Source organism: Mirounga angustirostris, unplaced genomic scaffold (genome assembly GCF_029215605.1).
Source record: "Mirounga angustirostris isolate CCGP_5_RB_7025 unplaced genomic scaffold, mMirAng1.0.hap1 SCAF_11, whole genome shotgun sequence".
Lineage (NCBI taxonomy): Eukaryota > Metazoa > Chordata > Mammalia > Carnivora > Phocidae > Mirounga > Mirounga angustirostris.
This window is the reverse complement of record NW_026991719.1, coordinates 113390566-113414846: the sequence shown is the minus strand read 5'-3', so window position 1 is coordinate 113414846 and position 24281 is coordinate 113390566. Positions and strand designations below refer to the sequence as shown.

Here is a 24281-nt window from a genome sequence, read left to right as displayed (position 1 = left end):
AGTTCAGTTTACCTATTTTTTTTCCCTTTGTTGCTTATGTTTTTGATGAATCCATTGCCAAATCCAGGGTCATGAAGATTTACACCTATGCTTTCTTCTAAGAGTTACACTTTTAGCTCTTTCATTTAGGGTATTGATCCATTTTTTGTTGATTTTTGTATGTGGTGTGAGACAGGGGTCCAAATTTATGTTTTTGCACTTGGATATACAATTGTCTAAACACTATTAGTTGAAGAGACTATTTTGAACCCCATTTATTGGCCTTGACACCCCTGTTGAAAATCAGTTGGCCTTAGATGTTTGAATTTACTTCTGGACTCTCAATTCTAGTCCATTGGTCCATGTATCTATCCTTATGCATCACCACACTGTTTTGATCATGGTAGATTTGTCATAAGTTTGAAATTGGAAAGTGTTAAGTTCAACTTTGTTCTTTTTTCCAAAATTGTATTGGCCATTTGTGGTCCCTGGCAATTGTATGTAAATTTTAGTATCAGCTTTTTCATATCTGCAAAAAAGGATGTTGAATTTCAACAAGGTCACATTGAAATCTGTAGATTGATTTTGGTAGTGTTTGAATATTATCTTTTTTTTTAAAGACTGTTTATTCATCCTAGAGAGAGAGAGAGAGGAGAGAGAGAGAGAGAGCAGAGGGAAGGGCAGAGGGAGAGGGAGAATCCCAAGCAGACTCTGGGCTGAGCGTGGAGCGTGACACAGGGCCCAATCCTAAGACCCTGAGATCACGACTGGAGCCGATACCAAGAGCCAGACACCCAACTAACTGAGCCACCCAGGTGCCCCTGAATATTATTTTAGCAATATTATGTCTTCCAATCCATAAACATGGCATTTATTTCCATTTATTTAAGTCCTCTTTCATTTATTTCGGCAATACTTTATAGGTTTCAGTGTATAAAACATACCTGTTTGGTTAAATTTACACATAGGTATTTTATTCTTTTGGATGCTATCGTAAATGGAATTTTCTCAATTTGCTTTTCAGATTGGGCATTGCTGGCATGTAGAATTACAACTGAGTTTTGTGTGTTGATCTCATATCCTGTACTTTTGCTGAATTCTTTTAATAGCATTCATATTTTACATGTGTGTCTGTATTCTTTAGGATTTTCCATGTAAAAGATACTATCTACAAAGATGGGTTGATTTACTTTTGCCTTCAGATCTTTGAGGGTTTTTTTTCCCCACTTGTGATTTTCCAATGTGCAAGTTAGGTTCACCTCATACTCAGATTAATTTAAAAGATAAATTATATTAGGATTAAAACCAGCACAGATCTTCATAATGTGTCCTTGCCCTCCATCCCCACTATTAACAGTGAAGCATTCTTCTTGATGCATTAGTAAAAAACAAACATTATTGAGGAAAGTGGTTTTCTACCCTTATGGTACTCTCTGAAGTCATAAGGCCTTAAAAAGTCATGTTTAAAATACTCCTAGTTCCCTAAAATAAAAGTGAAGCACTTACACAAAGTGTAAGTGAAGTCAAACAAAGTTATAAAGTACTATGGAGGAGTCAGAAGAAAAAATATTTTTAAAAAATGATCTGAGTAGACATTTTTCCAAAGAAGCTGTACAGATGACCAACAAGTACATGGAGGGATGCTTAACATCACTCATCATGGGGAAAATGCAAACCCAAATCCCAAAGAGATATCATTTCACTCCTGTTAGAGTGGCTAAAATCAAAAAGGTAAGACATAACAAGTGTTGGTGAGGATGTGGAGTAAAAGGAACTTTTGTGCACTGTTGGTGAGAATATAAATTTGTGCAGCCACTATGGAAAATAGACATGACCTAAGTGTCCACTGGATGAAAAAAATATGGTAGGCGCAAGTGTGCACACGCACGCGCACACACACGCACACACACAGAGACACACACTGGAATATTACTCAACCATAGAAAAGAATAAAATCTTCCATTTAAAACAACACAAAAGGACCTGTAAATCTTTAGAAGACAGATTTAGGACCTACCACAGCTGCCCAGCAATGGGATTGGTGACCTTTTGTCCTCCTAGTCACTGTGGATATTTGAGCAGGGACTAAAAAACTCTGTGTCAAAGATGTCAAAGAGGGAATCCTACACAGAAAGGGAAGTTGGACTTGCTAAACTTTAAAATAGTTTTCAACACTGAGATTCTATGGCTCAAATCTAGGAAGGTAAATAGACATATGGCAAAGCAATATGTTGGGTATTTAATTTCATAGCTATTCAGAGAGGGAGGAATCCATGTTATACTATTCCCTTTGAAGAACACTATTATGTGAACTGTGAATCAACCAGTGAAATTAGAAATGGTTACTTTGACCATGATTAAAAAATAACTATGGTATATATTTTCATATATATGTATGTGTAGATATATAAAAGAAATATATATATATATTTATATACATATATATGAAATTCTCAAGTGTAGACTTTAGAAATGATTGTGTCTCTGTAAAGGTTAAGCAACTTCTTTGAGTTTCACTTTCCTCAATGATAAAATGACCATACACCTAGCTCATAGGATTTCTATGGAAATTATATGAGATAACATGTCAATTGTTTAGTTCTATGCCTGGCACATCAGGCTGTCAGTAATTCACCTATATGCTTATTATTGATGTACATATGTTAGAGCCTTGATAGGTGGTGAAAGACTCCATTTTATTTAACGTACAAATGTTCTTTCTCCAGGTTAAACTGCTCTTCATATATGAACCTCATACACACCCACATTTCACCCACATTAATCTACACATTGGCACTTGATTGAACGAGCTCCTTTGCTACCTATGGCTACAACCAATGTTGGCAGTGTAGAAATTTTGAACTGTAGTAAAGACCAGAAAGTCAATTTTATAAATGCCCATATTGGCCCAGATAAGTCATCTTATTTATGTTTGGTTACGCCTTGTGATGAGAATAATATATGTATTCTACAAAAATATTGATTGTTAGCACTTTCTACAAGTTGGCCTATTCCTAGCGGTAATCTCTCACATCATATTCAGGTATATTAAATATGAGACAATTCCACAAATAAGATAAACAGCAACTCCACCACATGGTTTGCAATAAGTACAGGATCCTGCCATAATTGTATATTCACTGTATTGGATCTTTTTATGGTATATTGATGAGCTAAGATTAAAACTACACTGAGTGGCAGTTTTCCTTCAAGAAGATTTTTAATTCTATCAACTGCAAGAATGAGTGCTCTTAATTGGTTCTCTGGCTTTTATAGTTTTAATTCTATCCTGATGATTCCCAAATCTCTACTCTCAACACAGAATGCTCCCCTGATACCTTTTGGTCATTTCCATTTGGCTGGTCCACTAGTGCTACCAGCTTAACATGCCTAAAATATAATTTGTCATCTTCCCTAAAAATCTAATCCCTTCTCCTGTATTTCCCATGTCATTTGTCTAGTCACTAGGGTAGGACATTTGGAGTCAGCCCAGACTCGCTCTCTCTCATCACCCCATGTAGTCAACCACTCATACTTCTGGATTTTACTCCTACAAGTTTCTTCTATGGTCTTATCTCCATCTCTCCCAACTATTGCATGAGTTAAGCTAACATCATCTCTCCTGGATTAACCTAACATTAGTCTAGTAATTTCCCCGTCTCTACTCTTAAAGACTTGAATGCATGCTCCATGTGTTTTCAGAATAACTCATCTGAAAGAGAAGTCTGATTGTATTACTCTTGTGCTAAAACCTTTTTTCAGAGCTCCTGGGTGGCTCAGTTGGGCTAAGCATTTGCCTTCGGCTCAGGTCCTGATCCCCGGGTCCTGGGATTGAGCCCCATGTTGGGCTCCCTGCTCAGTGGGGAGTCTGCTTCTCCCTCTTCCTCTGATCCTCCCACCCCTGCTCGTGCTCTCACGCATGATCTCTCTCTTTCTCAAATGAATAAATAAAAAATCTTAAAAAAATAAAATAAAAACTTTCAACGGCTCACCATTGTTCTCACAACTAAGTACAAGATGCCTGACTTGGCAAATAGTTTTTCATGATCTCACATCTGCCTACCTTTCCAGCCGTGTCTCTCATAATTCCTGAAGTGCACTTGACATTCCAACAAACCTGAAATATGTTTGTTCCTCTATATAAAGAGTTGCCAGACATAGAAAATATAAATATAAGACACCCAGTTAAATTTGAATTTCAAATAAACAACGGATATATTTTTCTTAGTATATCTCATGTAACATGTTGTGTCTTACCTTTGCCTTAGTTCCTGCTATCACATCTCCCAGGCATGCACTTGCCAATTTTAAGATTCAACTGAATTACTATCTCTTATAGGGCATCCATCCTCCACAGTCCCTCCCACCAATCCTGAATGAATGAGATGATGGCTGTCATCATATACTATAATTGTTGGGTTTTGTGTCTTTTCCTATCAGATTCCTTGAAGGCAGGGACCATTTGTCTCTGTATTGCCATTGTCCAGCAGGGTGCCACAGATGTAGTAGACACTTTGCAAATATTTGATGAATAAATAATTCTCCTGGTATTAATATTTATATTTTCTTTTCATACCCAACATGAAAAGTATTTTTACCACCACAAAAGAAAATTAGAAGGAAACCCTTCTTAAAACAGAGCCCCAAACTCAAAGTTGATAGGATAGTGTATTTTCCCCTAGAGATTAAAAAAAATAAATTTAGAGGAAACAAGTTCTTTCTTTATTTTTGAACATCATGAAACCGATTCTACTTCATGAACTTTTAACACCTTCTTTGACCTCAAAACAATATGTACTGGCTTATATTATTTGATTTTTCATTTCTGCACCCACACATCTTTAAACTCATATATTTTCCATACTTCAAAGACCTGTGGGCATGGGAAACTGATATAAATCCCAGCAAACAACATGAGAAAGAACTCGCACTAACAGTTTGGTAGGTACAAGTTTATTTGCCTATTGCCTACATTTTATTTCACTGAAAATAAGTTTTTTACTTATCACTGGAAAAAGAGTGTGTTTGAATATCCACTAAAAAGTGAGTCAGCTGCAAATTTGATATTCAACTCTATGCTCATGGAGAAGACAGGTAAACACATTAATCACTGAGTAAGCAAAGGTTAGTCATATGGAGAGTCTGAACACTGCAATGAAATTTTGGCTACCAGCCTCTTCTGTTTTCAAAGCACACTCTTTAGTGGTTCATTAAACTATGCAGTGATTCTTAAAAGGTATAATATTTTGTAGTCTTAGTCATAGAAGTTGCAGCAAATTTTGCTTTATACTTTCCTCAAGGTATCTTGGGTCTGGCTGCTGAACAAATACCTGAAAATGGAAGGATCCTGGGTTTCATAGGTTGCTAAAAATATTTATAATAACAGACGGGACTTGAGAGTTTGGGTATTAGTTTGCAAGGGCTGCCGAAACAAACTGCATAGCACAGAACAACAGAAATTTATTGTTTCACGATTCTGGGGGCCAGAAGTCTGAAATCAAGATGTTGGTTTCTTCTGAGTGTTCGGAGGGGGAATCTGTTCCATGCCTATATTCTAGCTTCTGGTGACAGCTTCGATCTTCGGTGTTCCATGGGCTATGGGAGCATCATACCAATTTGTCTTCATCTTCATATGGCATTCTCCCTGTGTATCTGGCTCTTCACATTGTTCTCCCTCTTTCTGTAAGGACTCCAATGATATTGGGTTATGGCCTACCCCTAATGTATTGATTACATTCTAGAAGGACCCTATTTCCAAAATAAGGTCACATTCACAAGTACTGGGGGTTAGGACTTCGACATGTCTTTTGGGGAACACAATTCAAGCCGTAACAGGGAAGAATCTATCAACCTTGAAATTATAGGCAAAATTATGAGTTTTGTGCACAAACAAGAGAATTTTCTTGGCAAAAGTTTCCATTTCCCCTGCTTTTCATCAGATTCTGAAAGGGATCCATAACCCCAAAACATTAAAAGCCACACTCTGAACTAAAGCAACCTTGGTGGGAATGGCAAAAAGAGTGGCCTTGACAAAGTTTTGGAGTGTTCTTTGAAAGCTGCTAAGTGACTTCAGGATGAGTGTTGTATATCCAGTTCATGATTCAAGAGTCTCTCTTATGCTTACTGTCTGTGAAGAGCCAAGTAAGGAAAAGTGAAATCCCCACCAGATTCTTTTAAGTGCAGGGCATGACTTCAAATGCTTTGCCTGTCTCCCATTCATGGCAAGTAATTATTTCTGTTTCCTTATATAGATATTCAAGAGAACATTCCAACTTCCTGCCTATATAATATGGACGTTGTCATACTTTGCTGTATTGAAAAAATAACAAAAACCTTTAAAACTGCAGAATCTTGCTGAATAGAATGTAATGTTCTTTTATGAACCCAGGCCAACCTAGTTTTGCTTACTTTTTAAGTCACACATTTTGGCTGATAAGATTGTTCTAGTTCCACAGTATTTGTGAGTTCCAAGAAATTTGTTGAAACAAATGGTTTTTGATTTAAAACAGCATGAAAACTTTGAAAATATATAGCAACCAGACTTCTAGGTATATGGTTCAGAATCATTAGGCAGGGATTTATAAGATTCTGATTTCCTACTAATTCTGTCTCATGACAATTATGTTTTGGGTTCTAAGTACCTAAGTAGCAATTACTTACAGTTTGAAATGCATCTATTAAATGTAAATATCTATTCCACTGACAACAATTTTAGCCCAATTTGAGCAATTTAACTGGCTTAGATGTAATAATGCTTAAGCCAGTTATTTGTGTAGATAGTTCAAATGTGTGCTAATTAGGTTTGCAGATGACACTAACTAGTGAATTTGGTAGTACATTTAAATTGGGATTTAAATTCAAAGTGACCCGCTACTTAGAGACACGGTTTTTCAGAAACAGAAATTTAATAGTTGTAAGTGCACACTATGGCATAGTTGGGTAGAAGGAGTGGCTGACTGCTAGATATCTATTTCCTGCCTCCAATCCATTGTATCCTTCAAAATTGTTTTTTATTGAACATAGCTCTGATCATGTCAGTATACTTCTCAAAAATCATCAATGGCTCCCCATCGCTCAACACATTAGGTACAGACTCCTCACCCTGGCATTTTAGGTGTCCACATTTATTTAGTTTTTTTTATGTCAGCAGGATCCCTGGATATTTGGAAATTAAATAATACCTTTTTACTAGCCCATGCTTCAAAAGAAAAACGGAAGGAAATTAGAAAATAGTTTGAACTGAATGAAAATCTAAATACATATCAGAATTTATGGCACTTCACTAAAGCAGTGCCAAGTGGGAAATTTATGTCATTAAGCGCTTGTATTAGGAAAAAGGACTCAGTTTGATAATATCAGCTTCCACCTTAAACTATAAAAAGAAAGTTAATTAAATCCATTGCAAACAGAAGGATAGTAACAATATATGGAAGAGCAGAAATCAATGAAATTGGGATTAGAGAAATGATAAACAATGTCAATGCAACAAAAACCATTTCTTTGAAAATATCAGAGAAACGGAAATAGCCAAGAATTTTTTTTTTTTTTAAAGACTGTTATAAAGCAATAGCTTTGGACATTGTCTTAGCTTTGACAGGTTAGGCTCCTGTAACAGAATACCATAAACCAGGTGGCTTATTAACAACAGAATTTTATTTCTCACAGTTCTGAAGGCTAGCATTGTGAGATCGTAGTGCCCACATGGTTGGGTTCTGGGGAGAGCTCTCTTCCAGATTCTAGATTGCCAACTTCTTGGTATCCTAACATGGCAGAAAGAGAACTAGCTAGTTCTCGGGCCTCTTACAAGGATACAGTCCCATTCATGAGGGTTCCACCTTTGTGAACTTCCCACAGGCCCCACCTCCAAATACATGAATTTGGGGAAGACACAAATATTCAGCCTATTGTAGACCTAGCTTAAAGTATATGAAACTGTATGTATAGAGGAAAAGATTTACAGAAGTTTGCAGAAAGGGCAAAAATGACAGGACACCTACGATCATAAATGATGTAGTAGTAATTTGTAATTGTTGGGCTATAGTCATCAAATTATTTAGACCTACAGCAAATGCATATAAAGGCAACAAGGTAATGTGGGAAAATAAGGAACAGTTTTAATTTTGCAGGGGGAAAATGCTAGCTCAATATTACATGGTGTTCGTAAAAAAAAAATGGTATTGGCAGATGCTGGTACTTATTAATTCACTCATCTTTCTTTGGAGAATGTGAACCTATATTCTAAAAGGGAAAAAATAGAAGTATTACAAGATGATGATTCCATTGCAAATAAATAAATAATGTGTATATATTTTATGACTTAAAATCTACAGAAACACCTTTGGATCCCAATCATTTGGTAAAATTCTGGGATTTTCAGTTTCAGAATAGTGCCATGGTTCAAAAAATAAAGAGAAAAGGCTCACATGAGGAAAGAGGCTGTGTAGTTGTTCTAAAATAAAAGAACAAGTAATACAGCGATGAGAAAATCCTAAGGCACACAAATAATATGGAATGATATCGATGACCATTTAATGGCTTTGGGCAGTGTGTGAATGAAATCATTAAAATGGTGGAATTATTGAATGCAGAATGGGAGCATGTGAGATACAGCTAAAAACAAAGCATATAACGTATATAGTAGAGACGTATTATCCAAATTACGAAGCAAGACTTTTTACACGGTATTACTTTGTGAAAGATAATTGTGTGTTAAAAAACTATGTTGATAGTTGTGTGCTAGTCTCTGAAAGAAGGATAAACATTCTTATGAAAATGTTGCATCAATCAGGAAAATCAAAGTGCATTTCAGGCACAATTTGGAATTAATGCGGTAATGACTGAAGAACATATTTTTAAAATAGCATGATTTATTTATTATGAGCTTTGACAAGAGACATAAACAACACTCCTAGTAATGAACGTGATAATTCTAATTCCTTCTCCTAAAATTGCTTGTATACTATGCTTCCTATAAATATTGGATCCAATCAAATCATGGAGAATATGATTTAGATGTAAATGTAATTTCCCCTTTTAAAATGTGTGAATACTTTTTCTGGAGAGAGGACCTTATTTATTTATTTTTAAGATTTTATTTATTTATTTGAGAGAGAGAGAGAGCATGAGAATGGGGTGAGGGGAGAGGGAGAAGCAGACTCCCCGCTGAGCAGGGAACCCGCCCAATGTGGGACTTGATCCTGGGACTCCGGGATCATGACCTGAGCCAAGACGCTTAATCGACTAAGCCACCCAGGCGCCCTGGAGAGAGGGCTTTAAAAAGAAGATAGGGGGCGCCTGGGTGGCTCAGTCGTTAAGCGTCTGCCTTCGGCTCAGGTCATGATTCCAGGTCCTGGGATCGAGCCCCGCATCGGGCTCCCTCCTCGGGGGGAAGCCTGCTTCTCCCTCTCCCCCTCCCGCTGCTTGTGTTCCTGCTCTCGCTATCTCTGTCTCTGTCAAATAAATAAATAAAATCTTTTAAAAAAAAAGAAGATTCTTACTGTACAGCATTGTCTTTGAAAGTGTGAGGAGAGTTGCATTACTACACATAGCTAACTAAATGGATTGCATTTCTTTTCTTTCTAGTCAAACAAGAAGTAGGCATGCCAGAGGTGGGTAGAATCTGGTGAGAGACTGATCAATTTTGTAAACAAACCATCTAAAGAATGAGTATTAATTTTTGGTAGTCAAAATCACATTTTGAAATACTTACGTTTTATAATTATAAAGGTAATTCATGTGTTTCATAAATGTTGGAAATTTTTAAAACCATACATAAGGAAATGAAGGGATCACTTATACTTCCACTAGTAGAGGAAAACACTGTTGGATACTTTCCTGTATAGTCTCCTGGTTGCAAATTAGTATGTCTATGTTAACATAAATGTGTCCACAGCCTTTCAGTTCTGATTTTAATTTGAATAAGACTGAAATTCTGGGGCATTTATCATGCCTAGGTAATTTAGATTTTAAATTCAGATTATAGGACTTCTAGCCACAATGAAGTAACAGGAACCAAACTCTGATATGATATACCTAAAAATCCAGATGAAACATGCAAAACAATTTTCAATTTATTGGACATCAGGTCACGAAGGACAGCGATCTCTAAGAAATGGAAAACAAATGAGGTCAGTTCTATGATACCCTAGTTTATTTGCCTGGGGAGGTAATGCATGCCAGAGTGCACAGAGGGGGAAGCCTGGACAGTCTCCTTGAATTGAGATGAAGCTGGGAGTCCAGGAAGGCCAAGGTAGCTAAAATTTGCAGGACAGAATATTAAGAGGAGATTCCTGCACAGAAAGAGAACTCTGGAACTCACACGGGGCTGGGAATAATTCCTGCCCCCATTAGAGAGGAAATCCTCATCATTTGTGTGGCATTAGAGTACTTGAAAGGGTTCTGCCTTTGTAGTGAAACATGGCTGCCAAGTCAGGGAAGGCCCTCCATGTTATTTGGTGCTGAGAAGCTACCAGAGAAAGGTACCAGCTGGGGCCTCTTTGCAGAAGAGAGTTCAAAGCAAGGCTAGGAAGGAAGGAAAAGACAAGGATTGGCATCAGCAGGAAGGAAGAGCCTGCGAAAAATCCTAACAGAACCCTGAGGGGGATAGTGGGTTACGGGGAAGGCAGCCGGTCCCATGCTGAAAATCGAGACTGGATGAGTGGGTAGGACAGCATGTGCCAGTGTGTGTCTAGGTCAGTGGTGGGGCAGTGAGGAGTTGGGAATGAGAGATGGGGTGGTAAGTTAGGCTGGAGACGCAGAAATTGGGGCTCATGAATTGTTGATGATGCTGGAGAGCCAGGCAGCAAAACTGGGATTCAGTGCATTGGGCTGAATGGAGTCCACACAGATTCATGCCTGTGAGGGGCGTGACAGTCCATGGCCCAGGAAGGGGCTTCTAGCACAGGGATTTCCCCACAGTGCTCAGAGGGAACCTAGAGTTCTATGGTTGGGTGACAGGGCCACTGTCCCCAAGGAAGAGGTAAGAGTGCTGAGTGGGCAGGACTCGGGGATTATAGTCCTCCCTTCGGTCAGACTGCTCTGCCTTCCTCATGTTTATGGATTGGATTTCTTTTGAAGGCTTCAGTTTAGAGTGTGATGTCCCATATCTAAAATTTTGACAATCACTGTCCACCAATGAGCTATAAGATGCATTATGGAATCTCTGCTTCCCATTACTAGGGACCTCCAGCCCCTTGTTCTGTTTGTGATGAGAAACTAGTTACTGCAGAGCTTCCAGCTGCTTAAAACAGACACACTAAGTTAGAGGACATAAGTTTCTGGGTATCGGTGGATGTAAGCTCAGAGTTGGACAAAGGATGCCAAGAGTAAATGGTTTGCAGGAAGTACATTTGCACAATCACCTTTGTAATTAAAATATTTAAATCTGCTTAACCACAGAAATAAGTGCTGGGCATTAATTAGTTAAAACAAGTGTTAGCTTATGCAACAGAGAAGTCCTGAAATTTAAATGGTTTTGTACAATGAAGGTTTATTTTTTGTGCACATCAATTCCGACGTGGGTTGGCAGGGGCTTTCATGCTCTCAGGTAATTCAGGGATCTGGGCTGTTTCCATGTTATAGCTCTCCATCTTGACAGGGGGTCCGAATGTTTGCTGCTGAACAGCAGAGGAAGGATGGAAATGGCATACTGGCTCCTACCTACAAGTGGGCCGCCCAGGAAGGAGAGAGAGACAGATGTGGATGAGCACTTGTAGTCTCTCCTAGAAGCCACCATCTACTAGATAAAAATAAAAAGCAATTACTAGAATTTGGTATGATGACAACCCCTTCCATTTCTTGGAGGAGTTCCTGAGAAAACCAAATTTGCCTTGAAACTCGCCAACTTTTTCAAGTGCCTGCTATGCGACAGGTGTTCTCAAATACAGGATCACATCTAGTTTTCAAGTGACCCTGTCAGTGTTGGCAGGCCTTGCCCTTTCCAGTAACCTCGGTGATCTCAGCAGCCTGGGAATGTTCTCCGTCCTTATGGTGTATAATCAAAACCTTAACTTGTGAGTCTCTGCTCCCCTCCGCATGACTGAACAGCCCCAAATACCTGCACAGGTGTCGTTAGGCAGACTGCAAACTAGGATTTTCCTGTGGGCAAGATATACGTACAAGAAGCAGTGGAAGCATGGCTAACTTGTTTTTTTAAAACCAGAGCAACATGTCCACCAAAAAACCATTGTTCACCTCCTAGGACTCCAGGGTTTTACATTCAGCCCCTGTAGCCGTCTGCTTACACAGTGGTTTCTGTGCTGTTTCCTCATCTACCACTTAGCAGAAATGTGTGGGTTTTGGGCCATCTAGGTGAGCTTGCTCATCTGCTGCTGTGATCAGTGGGCCCGTTTCAAATAATACAGCTTATTAGACTCTTACTGCAACTATTAGTATGCTTTCAAAAACCCTCTCTAACATCAGGGTTACATCCTGAGAACCAGTAGATTATGTGCAAATCAGACTCACCAGCTCATTTGAAAAACAACTCGAGCGTGTGTCGAGGATGCCAGGAGGGGGTGTTCGGGCATCTAACCATCCTCCAAAGTGCACTTCTACTGCTAAAAGGCTGTTGCTAACAGGGTTCCAGAAAGCAGGAGGGACAGCCAGGGGGACATCCTTTTGTAAAGAGTAGGGATGCTCCATGACTGGGGGAAGATGGGTGACTGCGGCTGTTCCCCTGAGAGCACAGGTCTTCGAAGGAAGAGGGTGATGTTGGTCAGCAGGCCAGATTGTAGCGTTGGACAGGAAAGCAGACAGAGGAAGACCTGGGCAAGGGTGCCGTCACGCAGGGAAGTGCTGGGACTGGACACACACAGCAGCGCCTGGGCAGAGTCAGCTCTCCAGGAGCTCTGGGGCTCACGCAGGCAGACCCTAGGGAAATACAGCCCAGATAGTCCCCAAATCTTGTCATTGTCCCCTTCCTTCTTTGGGCCTACTTTGGCCATAGGACCCGTCTTTTTGTTGCCTAAAAGACCTTACAGAGCATGGAGAAGAGAAATGAGCAAAGAGACAAAAGGTCACCCTCAGGGTGGGAGGAGTGAGAACAGCCTGGGCTTAGACAAATTTGGACCAGGGATTTAGTCCCAGCCCTGTCACATACTAGACATGTGATCTTGGGCAAACTGCAAACTGCCAAGGGCTATGAGCCTTAGTTTCTTCACCTGTGAAGTGGGTTTGATAAGCCCTATCTTGTAGAACTGCTAGAATGTATGTAATATAAGTAACGTGCCTGGCACAGTGCCTGGCATTTGTTGGATCTTTAATAAATAGCAGTAATTGTTAATATGATTTTTTTTAAAGATTTTATTTATTTATTTGAGAGAGAGAGAGTGAGAGACAGAAAGCATGAGAGGGAGGAGGGACAGAGGGAGAAGCAGACTCCCCGCCGAGCAGGGAGCCCGCTGCGGGACTCAATCCCGGGACTCCAGGATCATGACCTGAGCCGAAGGCAGTCGCTTAACCAACTGAGCCACCCAGACGCCCTGTTAATATGATTTTGACCCCAGACTCGACTCTATCACTCTCTCCTCTGGGACTGACTCTGTGTGTGCGTGTATGTGTTTTCCATGGCATCTTGGAGAATATGCAGCACTCCAGGACACAAACCACGAAGTGAGCCGAAGATGCTGCTTTGTAGATATACAAAATGTCCCTGTTCATGGATATATTACTTAATTTGGATATGGGGAAGTCTTCCCCGGCCGAATGCAATCCTAGAATTTGAATCAAGGACTAACTCTGTTCCTCCCTCCCAGCTGCTCTTCCATCCAAACCACTCTTTTCACTCATTTCACCCCCACCAAAGGTCTAGCCCTTGCTTAGAGTTGGCCAAATCACACTCAAGATAATTAAAATGCCCTTTCAAAGGAGTGGGCTCTGGGCTTTCCCAGGCCAGGGAAAAAGTGCCAGGCCATGGACACCACCTCAAAGAAATATCCCCCTATTCTCCGGAAATCCTGTAGGGAACGCATATAGAACACGTGGTTTGTCCACTGGGCTCAGTGGCACCTTCCGTCCCTGCCACAGGTGGAGATTTCTCTCTGGTTTACCCACACTCCCAAAGGAACTGCTAAGAGCAGTTTTCCATTCTAGACTTTTCTCTTACCTGTAAAACACTTGTAAGAATAAATGAGCCAGTGAGCCAGGGCTTTCATTTATTAAGATTTAATTTCTCACGCATTCTTTAGCCAAACAAATCCAAATACAGATCTTTAATTTTACTACTCAACAGACTAAATGGGATACGGGAATCCTAGGATAACCATCTTTTACATTTCCGCCTCTGTTTCTTGATCCCATCTATTTTACTGCTGGGCTCTTCCATAGTTCTAAGGAAATTTCGCTATCAATACTATGCTATCCTCTTTCAGATCAGAAAATAAAAGCTTCCCAATAGGTTTTCCAGAAGAGCAAAATTCTTTTTCTTAAACCCGATAAATAGCAATAAACATGTAACCAGTATCATTCAGGAGCCTAAACTCTGAAGCTAAAAAACCTTTTAGAAAGCAGAACATTTGAAAAATACCAAAAAGATAAAATCTGCAATTCAGTCCTCCACTGTTTAGAGCCTTGATTGCCCTCTTCAAACACAGAGTGGAGATCTTCTTCAGACGTCACTCAGGGCAGGAGAGGCTGCCAGATGGGACACTGGAACTTTCACTGGCCGTGGCCCTAGTATCATCAGTGGCGGAAACTCTGGCCTGGGCTCGCTCTTCTTCATCTCTCAGAGCTTCCTCATACCAGGGTGAGAAGGAAGCGGGGTTGGTACCACTGAACTTGGCAAAAAACTGCAGGACTTTCATCTTGCTGGTTTCAGTGTGGGCCCTGGGACCCCACAGGAACTCATAGCATGGAGGATCACTGCTGGGCACCTGCCGGTACTCCAGGTACTTTTCCTGCACGAAATCTTCGGTGATGAGCTTCCTGGGCTCCCCATAGATGAAATCCTTCCTCCCAGGACACACTCCGATCTTACTCAGCACCTCCCAGATCCTCTTCTCAGGGACACGGTTGCCCTCCACAAAGATCATACCCAAGATAAGGATCAGGAGGCCGGTCTTGGGCATGCCCTGGTCATCACTCAGCATCCCATCGTAGGTGAGATCTAGGGTTTTGACAAGCACATAGGAGTGGCTGATGGGGTCTACTTCCTTCACTTCAATGCCAAAGACAACCTCCATGCACTCACAGGCTTTCCTGAAGATCACAGGGAAGTGGCCCCTGTGCTCTTTGATGACGCTCTGCAGCATTTCTGCCTCTGTGATGGGCTCCTTTGATACATACTTGGCACTCAGGAACTGCACCAATTCAGCCATCTTCTGGTTTAGCACATCACTGAGCAAGGCCTCAGGATCTGGTGGAGGCGGGGAGGTGCTCAGACCCTGTTTTGGGCTGCTGGAGCCCTCCTTTGGTTTGCTCAATGGAATGGCTTTGACGGTGGTGGAGGAGGAGCAGGCTTTCTGAGAATTCTGGCGAACACTTGGTTTTCCAGCAGGAGGCACCACCTCTGGGGTGCCCTGGATCAAAGGAGAGAGAGAGGAGGAGGCAGCTTCCTTCTCAGTTACAGGAACCTGTGCACCCACCGGGCCCTGAGCTCCTTCTTCGGCCTTAAGGCCTCCTTCAGCCTTGTGGCAATGACTCTTCTTACTGAGAGACATGATGACTTGTGTTGGACCAGCAGGCAGGAGTGTGGGCAGGAGGTGGGGGATGGCCACCAACTGACCTGAGGGAGACACGAATCATGTGAGAAACTCAACTCTGTCCGCTCTGACGGAAAAGGCCCCCACCTCCCAAAGATACCAGGTAAGGAAGTGGGAGGGTGGAGGGGACATCTGTATCTGACAGCCCTGCCTGGGACCTCTCACAGCTGAGAGAAAGGACAAGTTTCTGTGGGCCCTCTCCATCCTCTCAGCCTTACCTTAAGATCCTCACCTTTATACCTGGCAGGGCCTGAAACTCCTCTCTGTGATCACCACATACTGGGTCCTTCAGACCAAGGCCCTCACCTCTCGGAGAGCCCCAATTTGGAAGCAGAAGAAAGTTCGGCCTGACTGTATCTTCTGGGGTCCCCAGGGCTGACAGAAGGGATCAAGATAAATTTCTGTGGAGGTTCCTCTAGGTTCTGCGGTGGGGCATACTAACAGTCCTTCCCAAGGACTTTGTATTTATTTATTTATTTATTTTGCAAAGATTTTATTTATTTATTTGACAGAGAGAGAGAGTGAGAGCGGGAACACAAGCAGGGGGAGTGGGAGGGGGAGACGCAGGCTTCCCGCCGAGCACGGGGCCCGATGGGGGCTCGGATCAGGACCTGAGCCGAAGGCAGACGCTTAATGACTGAGCCACCCAGGCGCCCCAAAACTTCATATTTATTCCTGACAAGGCCTGCACCCTTTCTCCCTTCTGCATACATGGGAATGAGACCCTCAGGCCAAGGCACCCATCTCCCAGAAACCACCCACAAAGAAGTACAGACAATTGGGGGAGACACCTTGCCTAAAGGCCCTGCCCTGAGCCTCCCAAGGCTGACAACAGGGAAGGGTATCTGTGTGCTTTCTGTCTGGAGGGAGGTCCCCTTAGCCCTCCACAAGGGTCTTCATCTTATGGCCCAGCCGAGCCTAGGACTCCTCCTTCTGATGGCTTGAGTTCCCACCCCTCAAAAAAAGCCTCATTCCTTCCGACTCCCAAGATGGAGGTCCGGATACACCACATCAGGGGCTCTGCGTGGGGCTTTTAAGGCAGACAATGGGCAAGGTAGGGGTGAGCAGTGATTGCGCCCCTCAGTCCTTATTCTGGGTTCTCACCTTAATGCCTGCCAGAGCTTGGGACACGTCCCTCTAACGACCGGAGTCCGCTTCCGTCAGAGAAAGCCTCACATCCCCCCGACTCCTAAGATGGACGTCCTGATACACCACACCCGGGGCCCTGAGAGGGGCCTTCCGGGCAGACAACAAATGGCGGGTGGGGGCCTGGGCACCCTCTCTGCGGTGAGAGCTCCCCTCAGTCCTTTCTTGGAATCCTCACCTTAGCGCCAGCCAGGGCGCCTGGGACTTCTCCCTCTGGCAACCTGAATCTGCTTGTCAGGAAAAGCCTCCAGTCCCTCAGACTCCCAAGATGGACGTCCGGATACAGCACATCCGGGGCCCTGAGCAGAGCATTCTGGGTAGACGCTAGGGGCGGGGGAGGGATGTGGGGCGGGGGGGGGAAGGGATATGGGGGGGGAAGGGATATGGGGCGGGGGGGGGAGGGATATGGGGCGGGGGGGGGAAGGAATGTGGGGCGGGGGGGATGCCAGCGGGGACGGGGAGGCGCAAACCCTCCGAGGTGAGATTTCCCCTCAGTCTTTTTTCCGAGTCCTCACCTTAACGCCTGCCAGAGCCTGGGACACGTCCCTCCGAAGATCTGAGTCCACACCCCAACGATGAAGCCTCACGTCCCTCAGATTCCTAAGGCGGAAGTTAGGATACGTCACTTCCGGAAAGTCGGCCTGGGGCCTTCCAGGGATGACTTGGAGGCAGGGCGGGGCCGCGGGCCCCTTCTATCTGGTGAGAGGCCCCCTCGCTCCTTGTAGTTCTTTACTCCTAAGACTCCTCCCTCTGCTGACGAGAGTCCCACCCCCTCAGAGTAAACCTCACCTCCCTTAAATTCCCGAAGTCAAGACACAACACATCCCTGTACTCCGCCTGGTGTTTCCCAGGGCTGATAGTAGAGTGGGGTGGGTTCCAATCTACTCAGGATGGGAAAACCCCTGAGTCCTTACCTTGACTTCTTGCACTGGCTGAGCGCCCTCTCTCTGTTGAGCTGAGACCGCACCCATCAGGTCAAGGCCCTTATCTCACCAAGATACTAGTGAGGCTGGGTCTTAGCATGACAGGCTTGTGTGAGGTCTGTAGGAGCTGACATTAAGGGCAGGGTTGTTTCTTTGTGGCTCCCTATATATTGTGGGTTGGGGGTTTATACTCAGTCCTCCACAAGTACTTATATTTCTTCCTGATACGGCCTGTACCCCCTGCCTTCACAAGGCCCCTATCTCCGTGAGATGCTGACCACACAAATGTAGGTGATAGCTGAGTGGTAGTTGATACCTGTTCCTGGGGCATCCCAGGGCTGAAAGCAGGTGTGCATTCCTGTGGGGCCCCTCTGTTTGGGGTGGGTGGCTAATTCAGCCCTCCATGAGGGTCCTCACCTTGATACCTGGCAGGGCCTGGGACTCCTTCTGCTGACCGGAGTCCTGCCTCCAGCTTTGTTCTTTTTGCTTATGTTTGCTTTGGCTATTCAGGGTTGTTGTGGTTCCATATAAAATTTTAGGACTGTTTTTTTTTTTTTTTTTCTATTTCTGTAAAGAATACTTGTGGGATTTTGATAGGGATTGTACTGAATCTGGAGACCACTTTGGGTGGATTTTTTAACGATATCAATTCTTACAATCCATGAACATAGAAGTCTTTCCATTTATCTCTGTGTTCTTTAATTTCCTTCATTGATGTTTTATAATTTTCGGTGTATAAGTCTTTTACCTCTTTGGTTGCATTTATTCTTAAATACTTTATTCTTTTTTTTTTTTTTTTTTTTATATATGACAGAGAGAGACACAGCGAGAGAGGGAACACAAGCAGGGGGAGTGGAGGAGGGAGAAGCAGGCTTCCTGCAGAGCAGGGAGCCCGATGCGGGGCTTGATCCCAGGACCCTGGGATCATGACCTAAGCCGAAGGCAGACGCTTAACCATCTGAGCCACCCAGGCGCCCCAATACTTTATTCTTTTTGTTGCTATTGTGAATTGGATTGATTTCTTAATTTCCATTTTCTTTTCTTAAAAATTGTTTTTGAAGACTTTATTCATTTATTTGAGAGAGAGTGAAAGTGATCACAGAAGGAGAGGGATCACAGAGGCAGAAGGAGAAGCAGACTCGCTGCTGAGTGGAGAGCCCGAAGCGGAACTCAGTCCCAGGACCCTGAGATCAAGACCTGAGCTGAAGGTAGACACTTAACTGACTGAGCCACCCAGGCACCCTTAATTTCCATTTTCAGTTGTTCATTGTGCATAGAGACAGCACTGATTTTTGTGTTGGTTTTTGTATCCTGAAACTTTTCTATCTTGATACATATTTTATGTCACTTGAGAATAATATACATTCTGTTGTTGTTGGATGGAGTATTTTATAAATGTCAAGTAGATCAAGTTGATTGATAGTACTGTTCAGGTCACCCGTATCCCTACTGATTTTCTGCCTGTTTGATCTATCAACTACTGACAGAGCAGTATTGAAGTCTCCAAATAGAATAGTGGATTTGTCTATTTCTCCTTTCATCTCTATCAGATTTTGCTTCACATATTCTGACACTTTGTTTTTAGTCACATATGCATTTAATATCTTCTTGGAGAATTGACTCCTTTTTCAGTATGTAATGCCCTTCTGTATCCCTAATGATCTCCCTTGCTCTAAAGTCTGCTTCTATGAAGTTAATATAGCTACAACAGCTTTCCTTTGATTATTGTTAGTATGGTATGATTTTTCCCATCCCTTTACTTTGGGCCTATCTGAATCTTTGTATTTAATATCAATTTCTTATAGACAAAATATGATTGGATATTGTTTTCTATTACTTGGTCTGTCTGTGTCTTTTAACTATGTATATAGGTCATTCATATTTAAAGTGTTGATATAGTTGGATTAATATTTATCATGTTTGTAACTGTTTTCTATTTGCTTCATTTATTTTACATTTCCTTTTTCTCCTTTTTTCCCTCCTTCTTTGATTTTGAGTACTTAATATGATTCCATTTTAACTCCTCTTATCACTTAGTATATCAAAGATACCTTTTTACAGCTTTATTGAGATATAATTGACATATAACATTGTGTAAGTTTAAGGTATGCAACATAATAATTTGATATACGTATGTATATATGCATATATGCATACATATGTATTGCAAAGTGATTACCCCAATAAGGGTAGTTTAACATGTCCAATACTTCATATAGTTACAATTTGTGTGTGTGTATGTGGTGAGAACTTTTAAAATCTATTCTTTTAGCCACTTTCAAGAATCAACACAGTATTATAAACTGTAATTATCATACTGTATATTATATCCCTACAACTTATTCATCTTATAACTGGAAGTTTGTACCCTTTGTCCACCTTCACCCATTTCCACTCCCCCACCTCCACCCTGGCAACCACCAATCTGTTCTCTGTTTCTATAAGTTTGGTTTTTTGGATTCTACATGTAAGTGAGACCTTACAGTATTTGTCTTTCTCTGTCTGACTTATCAAATATGTCTTTATTTTTTTAATTAGAAGTATTTTTTATTTTCCTTATTTAGTGAGTTCTCCTGGTATATGAAAAACATGATTAAGAAAATTCAACTAACATTTATTGTTTTGGTGAAATATGGCATTGATTTTTTTTTAAAAAAAATCATTTGCACAAAAGCAATCTTGGTATGAAGCAATGGCATATTTCACCAAAACGTATGTCTTTAAAAGTTTTTAACAATTTCCCTAGTTTACAATTACATTTTTAATTCATAAAAGTCTACCTTGAAATAACACTTAACTGCTTCACATGTACTATATATATTTTATTAGAGTGTTCCCAATTCCTTCCTATTATTCATTTTTCTTACACATATACTATAATCATCCAATACATTGTTACTAGGCAGTTATCAGTTAGATCAATTAAGAATAAGAAAACTAAATCATTTTATTTCTTCTTCATTTATTCCTTCTCTAATGCTCTACCCTTCTTTACGTAGATTGAAGGCTTTGACCCATGTTTTTTCCCTTCTGCCTGAAGAACTTCTTTTTAACATTTCTTTCAAGGTGAGTGTATAGGCAATGAATACCCTCAGTTGTTGTTTGTCTGAGGAATTCTTTATTTTCTCTTCCATTTCTGAAGAACAGTTTTGCTGGATATGGAATTCTAGGTTGGTGGATTTTTTTTCTTTCAATACTTTAAATGTTTCACTTCACACCTTTTTTCTGCATAGTTTCTGTAATTCTACTGTCCACTGTAATATTTATATCTATGTATTAGTTTCCTAGGGTAACCATAATAAATTACCCACAGACTGGGTACCTTAAAACAGAAATGTATTCTTTTTTATTATTTATTTATTTTAAAATATTTTATTTATTTATTTGTCAGCGAGAGAGAGAGAGTGGGAGCACAAGCAGAGGGAGCAGCAGGTAGAGGGAGAAACAGGCTCCCTGCTCAGCAGGGACTCAATCCCAGGACCCTGAGATCATGACCTGAGCTTAAGGCAGACACTTAACCAATTGAGCCACCCAGGCATCCTTGTATTCTCTTTTTTAGATTTACTTATTTATTTTAGAGTGGGGGAGGGGCAGAGGGAAAGAGGGAGAGAGTCTTAAGCAAACTCTTCACTGAATGTGGAGCCTGATGCGGGGCTCGATCTCACAACCCTGAGATCACGACCTCATCTGAAACCGAGAGTCAGATGCTTAACCAACTGTGCCATCCACGTGCCCCCAGAAATGTATTCTTTCACAGTTCTGGAGGCCTGAAGCCTGAAATCAAGGTGTTGGCAGGACTGCACTTCCCAAGACTCTAGGGAAAAATCCCTCCTTGCTTTTTCCATCTTCTGGTGGCTCCAGGCATTCCTTGACTTGGGGCTGCATAATTTGAATATCTGCCCCCATCTTCTCATGACCTTCTCCCCTGTGTCTCTCCTTTGTGTATTTTGTATCTTTTCCTGTTCTTATGACATTTGTCTTTGGATTTAGGGCCCATCCAGATAACCCAGGATGATCTTATCTTGGTATTCTTTAATTAATTACATTTGCAAATAACTTCTCTTTTTAAGATTCTTTTAATTAATTAATTAATTAATTAATTAATTAATTTATTTATTTGAGAGAGAGAGAAAGAGCGCACGCGTGCACATGAGCTGGGGGGAGGGGCGGAGGGAAAAGGAGAGGGAGAAGCAGATTCCTCGCTGAGTGTGGAGCCTGAAGCCAGGCTCGATCTCCTGACCTGGAGATCATGACCTGAACCAAAACCAAGAATCAGATGCTTAAGCACCCAGGAGCCCCAAGATTTCATTCTTTTTGATGGCTGAGTAAAATTCCATTGTATGTATACACACTACCTCTTCTCTATCCATTCATCAGTCTGTGGACATTTGGGCTCTCTCCATAGTTTGGCTATTATTGATAATGCTGCTATAAGCATCAGGGTTCATGTACCCCTTCAAATCTGTATTTTTGTATCCTTTGGGGTAAATACCCAGTAGTGCAATTGCTGGATCATAGGGTACTTCTATTTTTAACTTTTTGAGGGACCTCCATACTGTTTTCCAGAGTGGCTGCACCAGTTTGCATTCCCACCAACAGTGTAAGAGGATTCCCCTTTCTCCCCATTCTCACCAACATCTGTTGTTTCCTGTGTTGTTAATTTTAGCCATTCTGACAGGTGTGAAGTGGTATCTCATCATGGTTTTGATTTGTATTTCCCTGATGATGAGTGAGGTTGATCATCTTTTCATGTGCCTGTTAGCCATCTGTATGTCTTCTTTGGAAAAATGTTTATTCACATATTCTGCCTGTTTCTTAACTGGATTATTTGTTTTTTGGGTGTTGAGTTTGATAAGTTCTTTATAGATTTTGGATACTAGTCCTTTATCAGATATGTTGTTTACAAATATCTTCTCCCATTCCATAGGCTGCCTTTTAGTTTTGTTGATTGCTTCCTTTACTGTGCAGAAGCTTTTTATCTTGTTGAAGTCCCAATAGTTCATTTTTGCTTTTCTTTCCCTTGCTTCTGGTGACATGTGTAGTAAGAAGTTGCTATGGCCAAGGTCAAAGAGGTTGGCGCCTGTATTCTCCTCTAGGATTTTGATGGTTTCCTGTCTCGCACTTAGGTCTTTCATCCATTTTGAATCTATTTTTGTTTATGGTGTAAGAAAGTGGTCTGTTTCATTCTTCTGCATGTTGCTGTCCAGTTTTCCCAACACCATTATACTGTAGTTCCTTGAATGCAAATACTCAGAACAACTTTCAGCATGTGAATATCTGCATCCTCTCCATCTATGCTGCAAAAGACCTAAGTCTGGGTAATACTCTTTTTGAGATGAACATAACCCCTCAGGTTTAAAAAAATACTAGGCTACTTGGTAGGGCAAGTTTATTTTTATTTTTTTTTACTTTTATTTTATTTTTTTAATTTATTTTTTTTTCATTATGTTCAGTTAGCCAACATATAGTAGGGCAAGTTTAATTCACTGAAATCTTGACAGAAATGATTGCCTTGAAGCCTTGAAGGCAGTGATTTCAGGCTGAAAATAGAAATCTGAGAAGTGCAACATGGACATTGGGAAAATGAGGAGGGATGGAAAAGTTACCTAGAGGTAGCCAAGAAATGAGTGTTCTTCAAGGCACATAAGGGAAATTTGTAGGAAAGAAGTGAGATGATTCACATATCTACCGAGACTTAAATATTAAATGTCACATTACCTTGGAGGGATCTTAGGTAAGACATCCAAAATAGTAGGTCATGCTTGCTGAAAGGTGGGAGAGAACAGCGTGAACCACTGAATGGGATGGCTATGGTGAAAGGCTTGGAGGAAGCATCCTCTCTCTGCCATATGGGCAGTCAGGATTGAACATGAGATGAGGAAAGGTGGAAGGTCATTTTGGGAAGGCTCTTTAGAGTTGTTTAAAAATGCTCTCTTTCTCCAGTTAGAGAATTTTATCTTTCAGGATCCCCTTACACTGCACCCCCCACTCCCCGAGGTATCAAGGGTGGTGCTTTTTAATGTTCAAGCTACCCAAGAGTTACCATTGCCAGGGAAATTCCTTGGTGACAAAACAAAGCCTAAGGGTATGGTTCTTCACTGTCCTGGGGAGGGATATATATAGGGAAATGACAAAAATTATTTAGACATTCAGAGAACTGAAACCTTTGTCATTTGGCTCTGGTGAAATATATAATCAGTTTTAGCATGCACCTGGAAATGTAGAACTAAAACATTAATGAATCATCATTCCAAAGTTTTCATGTTTAAAAACTAAACATCCTATCTTATTGAATTTGGGAAAGCTTTAGTATTTCTTCAAATAATTTAAGACAAATAGCTAAGAAATATGCTTAACAATGGGAACCATGTTAAATAGAGCTTAGCAGAAGTATATCTCTTTTACCATAAAAATAATGCACTCCACCTTGTAATATTTCTAGACAATTGAGACATGCTTAAAACAGATAATAAAAGCCACATGCATTTCTTTTCCACTTACACCCCCAGAATTTACCACTGTGAACAATTTCTAT

General features: G+C 41.3%; 1 protein-coding gene across 1 annotated transcript; it reads right to left on the bottom strand.

Annotated features, from left to right (window-relative positions):
• Positions 1 to 14591: 14591 nt before the first annotated feature.
• On the bottom strand, positions 14592 to 15635 carry LOC123840133 (putative MAGE domain-containing protein MAGEA13P). The gene has a single exon (XM_045869806.2). It carries the CDS (start codon positions 15633 to 15635, stop codon positions 14592 to 14594), a length of 1044 nt encoding a protein of 347 aa, XP_045725762.2.
• Between the last annotated feature and the right edge of the window lie 8646 nt (positions 15636 to 24281).

Excerpts from the sequence above, each read along its gene's own strand:
- LOC123840133 (XM_045869806.2), bottom strand. The coding sequence starts at position 15,635 with ATGTCTCTCAGTAAGAAGAGTCATTGCCACAAGGCTGAAGGAGGCCTT.